Genomic DNA, 19,421 nt, shown 5'->3' with positions numbered 1-19,421 from the left:
TCTTTTGAGATCATCATATTACTTTTATCCTTCATTTTGTTAATGTGTGTATCACGGTGATTGATTTGTGGCTATTGTACTATCCTTGCATCCCTGAAATAAATACCACTTGATTGTGGTGAACGATCCTTTTCCTGTGTTACTGAATTCAGTTTGCTGATATTTTTTTTGAGGATTTTTGAATCTATGTTCATCAGGAATATTGGTCTGTTTTTTTTTCTTTTTGTAATATAACTCTGTACCATTAAACTATAGCTCCCAATTTCCCCCTCCCCCATCCCCTAGTCTGAATTTGACTAGCATAGGTATACCATATAAATTTGTCCTTTTGTGTCTGGCTTATTTCACTTAGCATAATGTTTTCAAGATCCATTCATGTTGTAACTTTTGTTACAACAATTTCCTTTCTTTTGAAGATTGAATATACATACATACTACATTTTGCTTATCCATTTATCCTTCAGTGGACACTTGGGTGGCTTCCGCCTTTTAGCTATTGTGAATAATGCTGCTATGAACATGGGTGTTTGAATATCTGTTTGAATTCCTACCTTCAATTCTTTTGCATGTATCCAGAAGTGGAATTTATGTAAAAGAGTCTAGTTTTAATTTTTTGAGATTCTCTGGAACAACTGCATCATTTTATAGTCCTACTAACAGTGCACAAGGGTGTAAATTTCTCCACCTCCTTGTGAACACCGTTGTTTTTGATAATAGTCGTGCTAATGCACGTAAGACAGTATCTTTCTGGGGTTTGAATTGCTTTTATAATTACTGATGTTGAGACTCTTTTCATGTGCTTATTGGCCACTTGCATATGTTACTTGGAGAAATGGCTAAGTAATTAAATTTGCTTATTTATTGTTGAGTTGTAGGAGTTCTTTGCATATTTTAGATATTAACTGTATCAAATATGTGATCTGAAAATATTCCACTCTATGGGCTGTTTTTTCACTTTGTTGATTATATATCTTGGTGCACAGGAGTTTTTAATTTGATAAAGTCCAATGTATTTTTTTCTTTTGTTGGCTATGTTATTGGTGTCATACTTAAGAAATAGTTGCCGTCAAGGTCCAACGTCATTGAAGTTTTTCTCTGTTAGGAGGTTTATTGTTTCAATGATTATGTTTCAGTTTTGGATCTATTTTGAGTTTCTTTTTGTATTTGTAGAAGGCCCGGCTTCATTCTTTTGAATGTGAATTTCTAGGCTTCTCAACACCATTTGTTGAAGAAATTATTCTTTCCCCCGTTGAATAGTTTTGGTATCTTTGTCAAAAAATCATTCGGCCATATGTGAGAAAGTTTTCTGTGCACTCCCTTCTATTATTGGTCTGTATGTCTGTCTTCGTGGCAGCACTGCAGTGTTGTGACTGTCATTTTGTAGTAAGTTTTGAAATCAGGGAGTGTGACGTATTCAGTTTTGTTCTTGTTTTCCAAGACTTTTTTTTTTTTTTTTTTTTTTTGCATTTCTGAGTTCTTTGGGATATCATATGACAATTAGGATGGGTTCTCTTCTTTCTGAAAAAATTAGGATTTCTATAAGGATTGTATTGAATTTGTAGAATGCTTTGTGTAGTGTTGGCATCTTAATAATATTGTATTCTAATCCATGAACATGGGATATCTTTCCATTTTTCACCTCCTTGAGTCTATGCCTAAATAATTTGTTTTTGATGCTGTTGTAAATGGAATTATTTTCTTAATTTCCTTTGCAGATTGTTCTTTATTGGTGTATAGAAACACAACTGACGTCTCTGTGTTCATTTTGTATCCTGCAACTTTGTGGAAATTATTTTTTTTATGTTGATTATTATTTTTGAGAGAGACAGAGACAGACATAGCACAAGTGGGGGAGGGGCAAAGAGCGAGGGAGACACAGGATCTGAAGCAGGCTCCAGGCTCCAAGCTGTCAGCACAGAGCCAGACATGGCACTCAAACTCACAAATCATGAAATCCTGACCTGAGCCGAAGTTAGATGCTTAACCGACTGAGCCACCCAAGGAGCGAGCCCCGGTGGAAATTAATTATTAAAGGACTAATAAGTAAATGTAACAAAATTGAAGCATACAAGATTGATATACAAAATCAAGTTTCTTTCTGTATGCTAGCAACAATCAAATTTTTTAGCATCACCATTTACAATAGTATTAAAAATGACAGATAAGGATTAATTTGGCAAAAGATTTGCAAGACTTTTACACTGAAGAGTACAAGGTATTGCTAAGAGCTATTAAGGAAGATCTGAATAAATGGAGAGAGATAACTCTCTCTCCTCATGGGATGGCAGCCTGAATGTTGATAAGATGCCAATTTTTCTCAAATTGATCTCTAATAGGTTTCATACAAACCCAGTTCAAATCCCAGCAGAGATTCGTGTTTTTGGTTTTAGAAATTGGCAAGGTATTTTTAGATTTCAGATGGGAATTTAAAGAACCTGTAACTCCCAGAACAAATTTCAAAAAGAAATACAAAGTGACTAATATATTATGTATTTCAAGACTTTGTATAAAGCTAACAGTAATCAAGAGAGTATGTTGTTGCCATAAAGGTAGATAGATAAGTGGAACAGAGCGGGAAGTCTTCCTATGCCTATATGGACAACTGCCATGTGACAAAAATGCAAAGACAATTCAGTGGAGAAATCACTTTTTCCAACAAATGGTGCTAGAACCATTGACTCTCTGTATATGCAACAAGATCGATGTTATTTGGTCTTTACATTCCAACACACACACACACACACACACACACACACACACACACACACACACACAAATAACAAAATCACTCATAAATCCAAATGTAAAAACCTAACTGAAAGAAAGCATAAGAAAACATCTTTGTGACCTTCCATTAGGCAAAGATTTTTTAGATATAACACCAAAGTGTGGGCCATAAAAAAACAAATTGATAAATTAAACTTAATCAAAATTAGAACTTTCAAAAAAAAATTTAGGAGAATGAAGGGAGCGGATACACACTTGCAGAAAAAATTGGTAAAACCTGTACTTATTAAAGGACTTGTACCCAAAATATGTTAAGTACTCTCAAAATTCAATAACAAAACTACAACCCGGTAAAAATATAGGCAAAAGATTTGAACAGCCACTTCAGTAAGGAAGATCTACAGATGATAGGTAAGTACTTGTTCAATGTCATTAGCTATTAGGGAAATCTAGATGAAAATTATGAGATACTAGCACACATGTGGTACAGTGACTAAATGAGAAATACAGACTATACCAAGTGTTGGTGAGGGTGAAGAACAACTGGGACTTTATACACTGCTGGTAGTTTTTTAAAATGTTAAATATGTACGTGTCTCACAGTCTCGCTTCTCCACTCCTAGCCGTCTACCCAAGAGAAGGAACAGCATATGTCCACACAAATGAGTGTTTAGAGCAGCTTTATTTGTAATTATCCTGAACTGGAAACAACCCAAATGCCCATCAACAGATGAGTGCATAAACAGATTTTAGTATATCCATATGACAGACTACTACTCAGAAATAAAAAGAAATAAAAAGTTGATACACACAACTGAATAATCTCCAAATAATCATGCCAAATGAAAGAAGCCAGACAAAAAAGACTACACGTTGTATGATTCCATTCATATAAGATACTAGAAAATGCAAACTAATTTATAGAGGCAGAAAGTGGATCAATGGTTACCCAGAAATATGGTGCGTTAGCTTTTTCGTTTGTCTTTGATTTTGGTTTTCATTATGACAAAAACAGCGTGAGTTCTACCATCTTGACACATTTTTAAGTGCAGAGCACAGTATTGTTAACTGTAGGCACAGTGTGAAACAATGGATCTCTAAAACTTATCCTGCGTCTTACACAACGTTATACCTATTGAAAAATAACTCCATATTTCTCTCTCCAGCTCCTTTCAATAACCTCTCTATTGTTTCTATCGTTTGACTATTTTAGATATCGGATATCTAAAATATCAGATATGTAGATATCACTTTAGATATTCTAGAAGTAGAAGCATGCTCTATTTGTCCTTTTGCGGCTGGTTTGTTTTATCAAAATGCCTTCCAAGTTTATCCATGTTGAAAATTTCAGGATTTTCCTTTAATGCTGAATAGTATTCGTGTGTGTCTGTCTGTAAGTAACGTATATAACACCACATTTTATCCATATTGTCTCCATAACTTGACTATTGTAAGTAATACGTAAATGAATATTGGATTGCCAGTATCTCGTCAAGCTCTTGATTTTAATTCTTTTGGGTGTATACCCAGAAATACAATTGCTGGATTGTACGTTAGTTCTACTTTTAATTTTTTGAGGAATTTCTATATTGTTTTCCATGGTGGCTATACCATTTTACACTCCTACAAACAATTTGTGAGTGTTCCAATTTCTCCGCATTTTCACCAACACTTGTTATCTTTTGGGTGTGGTTGTTTTTTTTTAAATCATAGCATATATCCAATAAGGAGTTAATTACCAAAATACCTAAGGAACTCCTACAACTCAATAGCCATAAAATCAGCCCAATTTAAAAAGCGGGCAAAGGACTTGAATAGACACTTCTCCGAAGACCATAAATGGCCAGCAGGTATATGAGAAATTGCTCAGTATTCACTAATTATTGGGAAGAGCTTTCTTGTTAAGCTTCCTTGTTGATTCTAAGGAAGAGCCAGGCAGGAAATGCCATTCTGCAGCATTGCCACACCTCCCTGCTTCCCTGCTGGTTTTAACTTGGCCTTCCCAGTTCTCTGTATGCCCGGCAGAGAAGAGTCCAACAAAGATTCCTTTGCTTTAAAGAACCAGTTGTTGTCTGGTAGAGAATCTATAGAAATGGGTTATAAGATAAGAAGTCCGTCTGCAGGATTGGGGGTGGGGGGTACCTCCCACGCACTGGGCTCACAATCAGACAAAGGGCACAGAAAGGGGGGAAAAATGGCTGGGCTGGGCAGTGAAGGGAGGGAGAAGGCAGTGTTGATACAGTTCTGTTCATCTGACCTATTTTGTTTTAGGGCAGATTCTGCTTCCGACGGGGAGAGAAAGCCAGAAACAAGGATGTCGGTAATGGAGTAACTTTACTTGTCTTAAGGCAGTTACTTTCAAAATTTCAGTTATTTGCAAGTCTTCTTCAAAATGTGTCCCCGCCCTGGTCCTTTATTATCTCTCATTAAATTGATCTGAGACTTATTATAAAAAAATTATTTCACTTTTAAAACGAAAGTCCGTTCTTGCTTTGTTAAAAAAGATTAAGTAGAAGAAAAGTGTTAAGGACCCCCTAGCACCTGTGATTTATCGTGAATCGAATCAGAAGTGTTAATGAACTGAAAAGAAATTATTTACTGTGAGTCCATAACGTGGTTTTTTTTCATTCCTGTTTGCACCAACTTACACCCTTTCTGTGTGCCTCTCACTTCAGGAAGCACACTGCTCCAAGTCCATAGTCAGTGCATTTTAAAAACTCTATAATGAACATTAAATGAAATTTTTTTAATTGAGATCATGGGCTTTCATCAAGTTAAGTCTCCATCTGGCTTGCTTTTAGCAATGGTCCTCACTCTCTGCTGCTCAGTCTTTGAACTGGAAACACGCTAGGAAAGCTGATGAGACTATTGGAGCCTGGGTCCCTTCCCCCAAAGATTCTGACATAATTGATCTAGGGTGATGTTTAGGCCCTGGAAATTTTTAAAGCTCTCCCACCCCCACGATTGTAACATGCAGCCAAATTTAAGAGCTACTGCTCTAGATTTTTGTTTTGTGAATAACAATACCTTTTTACATAAACTAAAGAAACTGGCCAAGCCTTGCCGCATGGTTTTTTTTAATTCTGTGCATGAAATGAAGGAATGCTTGCTCTTGTTTTTTAAAAATTTTTTATTGTTTATTTATTTTTGAGACAGAGTATGAGCAGGGGAGGGGCGGAGAAGGAGACACAGAATCTGAAGCAGGCTCCAGGCTCTGAACTGTCAGCACAGAGCCTGGCCCCAGGGCTTGAACTCACGGACCATGAGATCATGACCTGAACTGGTTTGATGCTTAACCAACTGAGCCACCCAGGCGCCCCAGGCTAGTCTTACTTTCAAAAATACTTTCAGGTTTAAATAGAAATTACTCCCTTGTTTGACTTTAGTTACTCTAAATGACATGCTTGTCATTGCAAAAAGTATTTTTATAAATTCTTCTGTCACTTGCAATAATATTTTGAAGTTAAAAGTGTTGGGATGATATTCAGGTGTGTCAGCTTCTGAACAGTCACCTATGGTCTCTTCAGTTACAACTATTTTTGATGAGAGAGGACTCCCATCCCTCACAACAGCAGTTTGGTTGAGAACTGACTGATGAAACCTGTTCTTTTTCTCCCCTCTCCTTACTTCTCTGCCTTTATACTACAGGAGAGCGCAGTCTTCTAGAAGGAGTTACCGGTCTTTTGTCTGACCCTGTAGCGATACGTTTAATTGTACATAAAGGACACTAACACCCTGTGAATAGTGCTCATTTCTCATCTGTGCTTGTGAAAGTTTAATTACAGGAAACACCTCTTCTCAGAGAGTGATCAGGATTCAAGTACTGGGACCAGTGAAAGATCTTGGACCAGTAACCAAAAAAGGAAATCCCTAAGACCGTATTCCGGGAGGAAAAAGACGAGAATTAGAAGTAGCGTGAGAAGTGAGTTTGGTCCGTGTCTTCTTTCAAGTCGTTTTTCAAATAAATCAGGCATTTTTCAGTTATGTGACGGAAGAATGGAGGGTACCAAAGATAAACTGATTACGTGCCCTCCCTTCCCTGCTACGATTACGTTGGAAAGGCCAACACGTACGTCCACGAAACCATACGAGAGAATGTAGAATTGACCGATAATTAAATATGAGCTGCAGATAAATGGAGTAGGAGTTCAGATAAGGATCATCTAACATGAGCTAGAAGAAGGAGCTAGGAGAAGCTTCAAGGAAGAGGCAGGTGGGATTTGAGCTAATCCTTGGGAAAGACCAGCACTCAGGTGTGCAGAAGAGGAAATGTTTTAAATGAGGTAAAATTACGAGGACAAATTGACGTGAGGACAGCATCAGAGGTAGGGTCTGGAGCATAAAATTCATGTCGGGGGGTGAGGTCTCAGGAACAAGGTGGATATTAGAAAGGGATCTTAAGAGCTACACATGTGAGCGAGCTTCAGGATGTGGGAATCACTTCTAGTATGGGCATGTATAACTGGGAGAGAGGGAGAAACGAATTTTTGTGTGTCTCATAGGCAAACTTCCCCGTTGTACACTTCTTTTCTTTTAGTTTTGCCATTTTCCCCTCCCAGCAGCGGCAATGACCATGAGAAGGACGAAGTAAGTAAATTTGATCTGGGCTGTCATGTGCCCCTAGGGCATTAGCATGAAACAGTTCAATCTGTTTAGGGTTAAATGTCATTTATTTCTCAAAAAAAAAAAAAAAATCTTCTTTCAGGAATAGAATAACCAGTAGTTTGTTGGTACATAAATCGCTGTCAATAGAAATTGCAAGGTCTTATAAATGGTTATTTAGTGTGAATCTTGGGTAAACAGTTAAGGATCTTTCTTCATTGTTGCCAAATTTGTTGAAAGATGTTTATTACGAATGATGCTAAAATCTGGGCTATCCTGACTTCCTGTAAATATACGCTCTCTGAATTAACACTTTGAAATAAACTTCTTGGTTTAATTCTTCCCTTGGTTTTCAGTTGGCTGACCTGTTATTTCTAAAGCTTTTAATGACTTAAACATTTAAATCTTTGTAAGTGGTTGAAATGACTTCAGGCTTACATAAATATTGAATAAACCCTCAGAGTTTCTGAATTCACTTTGGTTATTCTTGTTTTAAAGTAACATAGTTAAGGGGGCACCGGGTGGCTCAGTCGGTTAAGCGTCTGACTTCGGCTCAGGTCATGATCTCACAGCTTGTGAGTTCCAGCCCCGTGTCGGGCTCTGTGCTGACAGCTTGGAGCCTGGAGCCTGCTTCTGATTCTGTGTCTCCCTCTCTCTGCTCCTCACCTCCCTGCCACCCCTCTCACACTCTGTCTCTCTTTCTTTCTGTCTCTCAAAAATAAACATTAAAAAAATAACAAAATAACATAGTTAAAAATATTGGACACTGGGGCATGTGGGTGGCTCAGTCAGTGAAGCATCTGGCTTCAGCTCAGGTCATGATCTCGCAGTTCGTGAGTTTGAGCCCTGCATTAGGTTCTGACCTAAATATTTGTTTGAATAGTTCAAACTAATAGGAGTTATCCGTTAGCAATAGGCCAAAAGAAAAATTTAAAGTACATACAGCTTTTGTTTGAAATAACCCCAAACATCAAAGCTTTGAGAATCCATACATTTAAGCTCTGCAACTGACAGGAAGTCTGTTTATTTTCCGGCAAGGGCATTACTGAGTTTGTACAAATATTAGCATCCAAAATTCATTTCTCTGTGTTGGGGTACAAGAGGATAATTTAGGGCAGAATCAGCAAACTTTTTCTGTGAAGGGTTAGATGTAAATATTGTTAACATTCTAGACACAGAAGATTGTAAATATTTTCTGTGGTGACTATACATCTCTTCCACTGTAGCGTGAAAGCAGCCATGGACAATACCTAAAGCAATGGGCATGTTGCGTTTCAATAAAACTTTATTTATAAGACGTGGTTCTCAAACTGCAGGGATCATCAGAATGACCAAGAAGGCTTGTTTAAATGCAGATTGCTAGGTTCCATCCCATTGTTGCTGACTGAGTAAATAATAGATGGGGCTCTGGAATTTGCATTTCTGTCAAGTTCTGGGGTGCTGCCGATGCTGTGTTCCCTACTTTGAGAACTTTGATTAGAGTTATCTTTGAGTTAGAATTATGAATTGATATATGACCATGTGCTTCCAATTCTAGGATCTTATGGTCTTAGTGTTTATTTTCAAATGGAGAAAATCCAATACTTAAAGCATTTAATTTTTTTTTTTTTATTTTTTAAGTTTGTTTATATATTTTGAGAGAGAGCGAGTGAGCAAGTGGGGAAACGGGTAAAGAGAGAAGGAGAGAGAGAGAATCCCAAGCAGGCTCCACACTGCCAGCACAGAGCCCAACATGGGGCTTGAACCCACAAACCATGAGATCATGACCCAGGTGCCCCCTAAATTATGTTAAAGGTTATTAGAAATGTATTGGAATTTCTAAAAACTATTTTGAGGGGTTATGAATGTTAACACTCTTAAAAAGGTACTATATTTTAGGCTAAACTTCTAATACCGCTATGGAAAGATACCTCCAAGCAAAATAATTCCATACCTCCAAAAATTTCTGGAGCAAAATTTCAGAGTAGTTCTGCCCTTTTAACTCCTGAAGATTCTGCCCAGAAAGCAGGTACCTGATTTTCTGTTGATTTGCATAGAAAAAAACTTATATTTTAGGAAAAATACTTAGAACTAAACAAAAAATTTTTTTGAATATCTGTTAAAAGTATGAATACTATCTTTTCTTTAATTTCCTCATTAGCAAAAAATAGAGGATATTTTAATTTTGCTTTAACATTTGAGATTAGCTTGTGTTCATCTTTAAAGAAGCACGAAAACTCAGGTGATGACTTATAATAGGGATTGGTAGACTTTTTCTGTAAAGAACCAGATAGTAATTTTTTTGTTGTTGTTGTTTTTTGTTTTGTTTTTTTTTTTTTTGCTTTTTGGCCCCTATAGTTTCTGTTGCAACTATTCAACTCGGCAGTTGTAGCCCCAGATGAACCACAGACAAGATGTAAACCAACGGGCATGGCTGTGTTTCCAATAAAACTTTATAAAACCAGGTGGTAGACTGGATTTGACCTGAGGGGCCAGAGTTTGCCAACCTTTGTTCCGCTAGGTGTATCTTAACCTCCGCTGTATTTTATGAAAAAGTATTCACATCTTTTGTAAGGCTAGGGATTTTGGTTTGTTCTGCTTGATCAATTCCGCAGCTTAGCACGTTGCCAAGCACATGATAGCGGTCCGTAAGGACGTGACTGACAACATCTTAGCTTGGCCGCCACCGGGAGGAAAGGAGTAAGGAGAAGAGAAAAAGAAAAATATACTGTTAGAGAGTAAGAGGAAAGAAGGAAGTGGAACTATGAGAGGAGGAAGAAAGGTCACAGACTTGAGGTAGTAGGAGCCTTGCCTGTATATTTGGGGCCAGGCGGTGGGCAGCTGTGAAAGGGGCTGATTTAGTTGAGGCCCTTGATTTTATCTACAGATCTACAAACCTGATAACCATACATGCCCTGAAAGGTGCAAGTTTTTTTTGTTTGTTTGTTTTCATTTAGTACCATTTTTTGGATGGTCATATTTAATATAGAGACTAAAGTTTATTACCTGACGTTGCTTCTAAGCTTGTTCATTCCCTTGAAACTATTCTAACACTCAGAACTTCAAAGTCCCCACCCACTGAGCGATGTGTCTTCCTTGGAGCACTCAGAAGTTGAAGAAAATGTATCTAAGGTACTATTTAATTGTTATTCAACTGGTTTTCCAGAACTAATATTATACCTGCATAAGGTACTTATTCCTTCTTAAGGGATGATGTAGCACCATTTGTTTCTTATTTTAATAGACATTTATGGCCTTTTCTTTTTTCTTTCTTTTTTCTTTTTTTTGAGATGGCGGACCAAGAATCGTTGACAAAAAGTACTGGGTTCAAACATAAGCTGCAAAACTTGGAAGACAGAGGTGAGAGAACACTAAAATCTTTGCAGAATAAAGCAAAATTAATTTGCTTTTGATAGGCTGCGTTGTTATTCTAATTGCAGCAAAGAAAAATCACTCTACAGAGTGTTGGAGAGAGCACTGTGATCTGCTTACCTGCTCAAAAAGTGCATGAAGGTCAAGGAGAGACCGGGGGCGGGGGGGTGGTTTGTTCAGGACCAAGAAGTTTCAAGAAGCATATAGCTTGGGGCCAGCTACTTCTTCTCCAGCCTCAAAGGAGGCCTCAGTGGGGGCACTTTGCCAAGGATCTGGTCCAGGGGTTCTTTCCACTCCCAAGTGAGTTGGTCACTTACAGTTTACGATAAGGTTTTCAGGCAGGTCTGTTCACAGTGCTGTGAATTAGGATAGCACCTAGCCACTCTTGATGATGTTCCTGAATAGTTTGTTTTCTCTTTACATTTTAAATGAGGTATCCAGAAGATTCAAATGGCTATATATTATATGTAGCATATATTATGTGCGGTATGTCAACACAACAAACATCTGTGAATCAACATCCGGGTTAAGAAAAAGAACATTACTGTCTCACAATCTTGCTAGGCGCCACCCCAAATCCATCCCTGCCCTTTCCCTCTTCATGGGAGCCCATTAACCTTAATTTTGTGTTGGATTCCAGTGCTTTTCTTTTTTTTTTTCATTTCTACATTGTGATAAATATCATACCTTCAGAAGAGAATGGAAAATACGTGCACAGTTTAAAGAATGGTTCTAAAGCGAACATGTGTGTAACCACAACCCAGAGCGAGAACTAGAATATTGTCGCTGACCTAGCATCCTTCCACACTGGATCATGTTCTGTTACTTCCCTCCATCCCTTGAAGAGATAATGACAGTCCTGACTTTCGTGAAAAGGTTTCTGTTGCTTTTCTTTATTATTCTTTCTTTGTATGCATCCCTAAATAATATGTAGTGTAGTTTTATCTCACGTAAAATACAAACAAATGGCGTCACACTGTGTAAATTTCATGTGGCCTGCTTCTGGTCAATATCATTTGTAAAATCTTTTCATGCTGATAGGTGTGGGTGAAAGCGTATTCATTTTAATCACAGCATAACATTCAGTTATATGAATAGAACATATTTTATCTGTCCTAGGGCGGTGGGACATTTGGATTGTTTGCAGTTTGGGTTGTTTATAAATAATGCCACCATGCAGAATTGCACACGTTTCTCCTGGTACCTATGTGTACAATGTTCTCTAGGTATATTTTTAGGAAAAGAATTGGTAGACCACAGAGTTTATATATCTTCAACTATTGAAGATGTGCCAAACCGGTTTTCCAAACTGGTTGTATCAATTTGCTTTCTCATCAGCTGTGTACGAGAGTTGTGTTGCTTCGTGTTACCCAACCCTTGGGATTTTAAAATTTCTGTGTGTGTGTTTATGTGTGTACACATGTTGAAGTTTTCATTTGAATATCCCCGAATAAGATTAAGCATCATCTTGTATGTTAGCCATTTGAATTTCCTCTTTTGTGTAGTGTCTAAAATGTCTTGCCCCCTTGTCTAAAGAATGGTCTTTTTAGATCTCTTCCTAGGAACTCTTCGTATGTTGAGGACTTGGTTCTAGGTCTTGTAAATGTCTTCTTCCACTATGTGGTTTGCACCTTCTCTTTTTGTGATGCTCTCACTGTAGGTTTTTATGGCTGGTTTTTCGGATAAAGTTTTTAATTTTGATGAATTCTAATTTATTAATCTTTTCTCTATGGTTAGCACTTTTTAGTCTTGAGAAATTCTTCCCTACCAAAAAGTCAAAGATAGTCTCATACATGATTTCCTACGTTCTATATTTTTAATGGTGTACATTTCTTATCATTATAGGTGAGTGCCACACATTGTAACATACATTATCACTTAGAAGTATTTTCTATTTTTAAATTTTTTTTCTTTGACCCAAAGATTACCTGGGAATGTATTTCTTTTCTTTTTTTTTTTTCTTTTTAAGTTTATTTATTTTGAGACAGAGAGAGAAAGAAAGTACGTGAGCAGGGGAGGGGCAAAGAGAGAGGGAGAGAGAAAATCCTAAGCAGTCTCCATGTTGTCAGTGCAGAGTCTGACTCAGGCTCTAATCACAAACTATGGGGTCATGACCTGAATTGAAATCAGGAGTCAGATGTTTTAACCGATTGAGCCACCCAGGTGCTCTGGATGTGTATTTCCTAATTCACAATGGCAGGGGATTTTCTTTTAGCTATGATTCTGTTACTCTTTTCTGGTTTGTTTGCATTGTGGCTAGAGGACACATTGTGGCTAGAGTCTGTATAACTTAATCCTTTGAAATTTTGAGATATACTTTCTGACACAGTATATGTCAACCTTTTTAAAAAGCTAACTTGTTAAGAGAGTATATTTCACAGTTACTGTAATATCTATACAAATGTATATCCATTAAGTCACTTTTCTTAACTATGTTCTTCAAATTTTATATTCTTACTAATTTTTTTCAGTCTAATTGTTCTATCAGTTGTTGAGAGTAGTACGTCAAAACCTCTCATTATGTTTGTGGACTCACCAATTTCTCTTTCTGGTTCTGTTCTATTTTGCTTTGTATAAAATATATTTAGGTTGTTATAAATATAAAATGGTGTATCCACATAATATACTGAAATTTTTATTATTACAAAGTGACTGCCTTTATCTTCAGTAATGTTTTTGTCTTGAAGTTTCTTTCTTTTGTTAAGCATTGGCATGGTATAAGTTTTTTATCCTTTTATGTTTAACATATATATCCTCATGTTACAGATATCATTTGTAAACAGCCTACAATTGGATTCCCCCTGCCCTCATATAATAGTAAGTCTTTTTACTGGAGTATTTAGTCCATTTACATTTAATGTAATACTCCTGTATTTGGGTTGTATCTACCAATTTATTTTATACTTTCTGTGTGACCCAAACATTTTGTTTTGTTTCTCATATTATTTTGCTTAAGTGTTTCTCATTTTGCTTAAGCATTTTATGTATTTTATTCTTAATTCTATTTCTCCTTCTAATCATTTATATACTCTATTTCTTTTCATTTACTGGTTAACTTAGAAATCATAACATACATAACTTTTTAAAGTCTAATCAACAACATTATTTTCCTCCTAGATTATGTATAGGAACTTAAGACTCTTGAATCCCATTAGCCTGTCCCAACCACAACATGTGGTAGTGTCCTTTATTTTAATTTTAAACCTTAAGATATTGTTTTATGTAGTAATGTCCATGTTTATACACCTATATATTTACCATTTTGCTTACATTTTTCCTGTGTCTTACACTTCCACATTTTTGGGGACCTCTTTCTGCCTAAAATACATCTTTTGTGAAGGTCTGCTTGTAGGAATGAATGTCTCAATTTTTGCTTGTATGAAAATGACTCTTGAATAAATTTTCACTGGGTAGAATACACATTGATTTGATACACTTATATATTGGAAAATGATTACCATCAGAGTGTTTACCATTTTCTTTTTTGTGGTGAGAACAATTAAGACCTACTCTCTTAGCAACTTTCAAGTATATAACACTAAAATCTGACCTGAGATCACCATGCTGTATATTGCTAACTAAAATCACTATGCTGTACATTAGATCCCCGGAATTTCTTAATCTTATCATTGGAAGTTTGTACCCTTTGACCAATATCTCCCCATTTCCCTCACCTTGTAAAATGTTTAATACTCAACTTTTGTTTATATGTGTTCTTATAAAATAGTAAAGTAAATGCATGTAATTTTATGTAAATAGTATTGTTATATCTCATTTCTTATTTTACTCAGCAGTTTTTAAGATCTATATTCATTGCTCTAGTACTCTTGTTATGTATCTACTACACTTTGCCTATCCTCTCTCAGTAATGGATACCAATGACTTTTAATTCCATGTCATCACCAAAAGTAATGGACACCATTATGTGTATCTTCTTATGCACCCTAATGAGATTAATTGCTCTCCTGAATGGTATGATTATAAATTCCCACAAGAAGTGCAAAGTGTTTCTAAATTTCTGTACCCCCACTAATAGTTGGCATTACACAGCTTTCCAAGTTTTGTCAGTCTACTAGGGAAACCTGATATTTCATTGTTTTACATTTCCATTTCTCTGATAACTAAGCTAGATATCTCTTTATATGCTTGTGTGTCTTTGGGGTTTCTTCTTCTGTAAATTCCTTTTGATATCTCTTGCACTCTTTTTCATTGAGGTTTCTGTCTTTTTTAAAGTAGCTGCTTGAATATTCTAGATGTCAATCTCTTTTTCTTTTCTTTTTATATCTGTTTGTAGTATTGCAAACATCTTCCAATCTATTGTCTGCCTACTAAAATTGTGTTAAGTTTCTCTACAGGGCAGGATTGCTCAACTTTAATGTAACCCAATTATTTGGGTTTGTTTGCTTTTTCCCCCCCCTTTGGTAATGCTTATCTGTTTCCCTAGATAACCAAGATACTCTTTTAATTTTCTTTTAATTTTAGGCTTCTGTCTTACACACTGAAATCTCTTATCCAGGTGGATTTCTTAGTTTCATATGGCTTTAGTAATGATCCAGATGTTAAAATCATTTAGTGATTTTAAGTCTTTTGTGTCACCTCTAAATAATTTTTATTGTTCCCCTGCTGTTAAAATGCTTTCTGTCAAATATTAAGTTCCCATATAAATGTAGGTCAATCTCTGGGAGCTCTTTAGCGTTTCATAGGTCTGTCTGGATTATCACACTAATACTATCTTTTTTTTATTACTCTAATTTCATAGCACATCTTGCTATCTAATAGGGAGAGTTGATCCTCTTGACTCTTCTTTAAGGTTGACATAGTTGTTCAAGGAACTTTTATGCTTCTATAAATTTTATTTTCCGGCTTTATTGAGATTTAATTGACAAATAATGAATAAGGTATACAATATGATATATGTATATGTTGCAAAAGGATTACCACAATAAGGTCAATACATAGGTTACTTCAAATAGTTTTTTTGTGTGTGAGAATTTTTTTACGATCTACTCTTTTAGCTACTTTCAAATATTCAATACAGTATTGCTAACTGTAGTCATCATGCTATACATTACATTCCCCAAACGTATTCATCTTATAACCTCATTTGACCAACTTCATCCATTTCCTCCCTACCCCCACTATTGGAAACCAACAATTCATCTTCTGAGGAGTTCGGTTTTTTAGATTATACATGTATCATCATATAGCGATAGAGATGATACAATACTTTCTCTATCTGGCTTACTTAGCATAGTGTCTTCAGGTCCAACCATATTGTCACAAATGCCAGGATTTCCATCTTTTAATCACTGAATGATATCCCATAGTGTATATATGCCACATATTCCTTGTCCATTCATCTGCTAATGGACACTTTCATTATTTCCATGTCTTGGCTATTGTTAATAATGCTGCAGTGAACATGAGAGTGAAAGTATCTCTTAAAGATAGTGATTTGTGCCTTGTTGTGATACCTCCAGTTTTGTTCTTCTTTCTCATGATTGCTTTGGCTTTGCAGTCTTGCGTGGTTCCATATCACCTTTAGGATTATTTGTTCTGAGATGTGTGAACAATGCTGTTGCCGTGTGGATAGGGATTACACTGAATCTATAGATTGCTTTGGGTAGTATGGACATTTTAACAAATATTAATTCTTCCAGTCCATGAACATGGCATATCTTGGCATTTATGTTGTCTTTAATTTCTTCCATCGATGTCTTACAGTTCTCAGTGTACAGGTCTTTCACCTCCTTGGTTACATTTGTTTTACTAGGTAAGTTCTTTGTGGTATAATTATAGATGGGATTGATTTATTAATTTCTCTTCTACTTTATGAGTGTATAATAAATGCAGAAGATTTGTATATATTCCATCTCTGGAAACTGTGCTAAATCTAGTCATTCTGAGCATATTTGGTAGAGGTTTTGTTGGGTTTTCTATATACCTAGTATCTTTGATGCCATCTGTGAGTAGAGTTTTATTCCTTACCAGTATGGAGGTTTTTATTTCTTTTCCTTGTCAGTCGCGACTGCTAGGGCTTCCAGTGCGGGGTTGAATGAAAGTGGTAGGAGTAGACTTCCATGTCTTATTCCTGATCTTAGAGAAAAAGTGTTCACTTTTCACCATTGAGTGTGATGTTAACAGTGGGTTTTTCATGACCGGCCTTTGTGATGTGAGGTATGTTCCTCCAAACTAACTTTGTTGAGACTTTTTAACATGAATGGATGTTGTACTTTGTCAGATGCTTTTTCTGCACCTGTTGAGATGACCATATGGTTTTGATCCTTCCTCTTGTGAATGTTACGTATCCTGTTGGTTTGCAGATATTGAACTGTTGCATCCCCGGAATAAATCGTGCTTGATCATGACGATCATTTTAATGAGTTGGTAAATGCAGTTTGGTAATATGATGTTAAGGAGTTTTGCATCTATGTTCATCAAGTACACTGGCCGATAATTTTCTTGTGGCCTCTTTTTCTGGTTTTGATATTATAATAGCACTGGCCTCATAAAATGAATTTGGAAGTGTGCTCTCCTGTTTTGGGGGAAGTGTTTGAGAGGAGGATTTATATTCTTTCCTTTTCCAAATGTTTGTTTATTTTGAGAGAGAGGGAGAGACCACAAGCAAGAGAGGAGCAGAGAGAGAGAGAGAGAGAGAGAGAGAGAGAGAATCCCAGGGAGGCTTCCTGCTCAGCTCGGAGTCCAATATGGAGCTCAGTCTCACAATAGTGAGATCATGACCTGAGCTGAAATCAAGAGTCCGGTGCTTAACCTACTGAGCCACCCAGGCACCTCAAAGATTAATATTCTTTGATAGAGTTTACCAGTAAAGTCATGTGGTCATAAAGTTTAGCTTGTTGGGAAGTTTTGGACTACTTATTTATCTCCTTACTTGTAATCAATCTCTTCAGATTTTCTCTCTTCCTTACTCAATTTTGCTCAATTTTATATTTCTGGGCATTACCCATCTCCTGGTTCGCCCAATTTGTTTTCATAGAACCTTTTATAGTATTCCTTTATAAGTTGTTTTAATCTCTGTGGTATCACTAGGGTTTTTTTTTTCATATTTTTCAAGTTTTTTGATGTGTCTTGCTCACAGTTTATCAATTTGTTTGTCTTTTCAAGGAACCAATTCTAGGTTTCAATGAGCTTTTAAATTTTGCTTGTACTTCATTTATATTTGCTTTAATCTTCCTTTTCTGTTTACTTTGGTCTTTATTTTTTCTAGTTTCTTTAGGTGTAATCTTTCACTCTTTATTTGAGATTTTTGTTTTTTTTTTAGGTAGATCTATGTCACTATAAACTTCCCCTTTAGAACTGCTTTTGCTGCAATGCAAAAATTTTAGATCCTTGTGTTTTCATTTTTATTTGTCGCCAAGCATTATTTGAATTTTTCTTTGATTTCTATATGGACCCATTGGTTGTTTAATAGCATGTTATTAGCTTCTATGTGTTTGTTTTTTCTATTTTTTCCTTATTTGATGTAATTGATTTCTAGTTTTATACCATTATAGTTGGAAATGACATTTGATATGATTTTCATTTTATTTTTAATCAAAAGTGTTTAATAGAACTTTTTTATTTTAAATTCCTGTATAGTTAACATACAGTGTTATGTTAGTTTCACATGTACAATATAGTGATTCAACACTTCCATACATTACCCAGTGCTCATCGTGACAAGTGCACGCTTTAATCACCATCACCCATTTCACGAATCCCCATACCCACCTCCCCTCTGGCCACCGTGTTTGTTCTCTATAGTTAAGAGTAGATTTCTTCATTTGGCCTTCTCTCTCTGTTTTTTTTTTTTTTTTTTTTTGTATCCCTTTTGAATTAGTGTTTCTGTATTTTTTCACAAATACCCAGTAGTGTGGTTACTGGATTGTAGGGTAGCTCTATTTTTAACTATTATTATTTTATTTTAGAGAGTGTATGCAATCAGGGGAGAGGGGCAGAAGGAAAGAGAGATAGAATCCCAAGCAGGTTTCATGCTCAGTGCAGAGCCTGATGTGGGGCTTGATCCCACGACTCTGGGAACATGACCTGAGCCAAAATCAAGAGTTGGGCACTCAACTGACTTAACCACCCAGGCCTCCCTTTTATTTATGTATATATGTATGTATGTTTGTATGTATGTATGTATGTATTTATAACTTTTGGGGGAACCACCATACTGTTTTCCATAGTGGCAGCACCAATTTGTGTTCCCACCAACAGTGCAAGAGGGTTCCTTTTTCTCCATATCTTCGCCAACACTTGTTTCTTGTGTTATTGATTTTAGCGATTCTGACAGGTGTTAGGTGATACCTCATTGTAGTTTCGATTTGCATTTCTCTGATGAGTAATGTTGGGAATCTCTCATGTGTTTGTTGGCCATCTGTATTTCTTCAGAGAAATATCTGTTCATTTCTTTGGCCTATTTAAAAATTTTTTTTTTTTAGTCTTCTACATATAAGGTTTTTATTGCTACCATAACAAGTTACCACAAACTTAAAACAACTCAGATCAAATACATGCTTGGAACCATACAGGTCTATTATCTTACAGTTCTGTAGATCAGGAGGGTGGGGGCTGCTTTGGGTTCTCTGCTCTGGGTTTCCCAAGGCCGAACAAGGTGCCAGAGGATGAGGTTCTGGAGGAAAATCCACTTGAAAGCTCATTCAGGTTGTTGGCTGAATTCAGTTCCACATAGCTGGAGGATTTGGTCTTCTATTTCCTTGCTGGCTGAGTGCCAGGAG

The 19,421-nt window shown here is 36.3% G+C and overlaps 1 protein-coding gene across 1 annotated transcript in view; it reads left to right on the top strand.

Annotated features, from left to right (window-relative positions):
* SYCP2L (synaptonemal complex protein 2 like) overlaps positions 1-19,421 on the top strand; it is a 114,411-nt gene that overhangs the window by 71,824 nt on the left and 23,166 nt on the right. The window contains exons 21-26 of the mRNA XM_058736128.1: positions 4,999-5,047; positions 6,502-6,649; positions 7,265-7,314; positions 9,208-9,337; positions 10,367-10,440; positions 10,599-10,668. Of these exons, the coding sequence (XP_058592111.1) occupies positions 4,999-5,047; positions 6,502-6,649; positions 7,265-7,314; positions 9,208-9,337; positions 10,367-10,440; positions 10,599-10,668 (521 nt within the window). The remainder of the gene's footprint in view (positions 1-4,998; positions 5,048-6,501; positions 6,650-7,264; positions 7,315-9,207; positions 9,338-10,366; positions 10,441-10,598; positions 10,669-19,421) is intronic.

The sequence above is a fragment of the Neofelis nebulosa genome, chromosome 6 (assembly GCF_028018385.1).
Source record: "Neofelis nebulosa isolate mNeoNeb1 chromosome 6, mNeoNeb1.pri, whole genome shotgun sequence".
NCBI classification, from domain to species: domain Eukaryota; kingdom Metazoa; phylum Chordata; class Mammalia; order Carnivora; family Felidae; genus Neofelis; species Neofelis nebulosa.
This window is presented reverse-complemented; position numbering and strand designations above follow the sequence as displayed.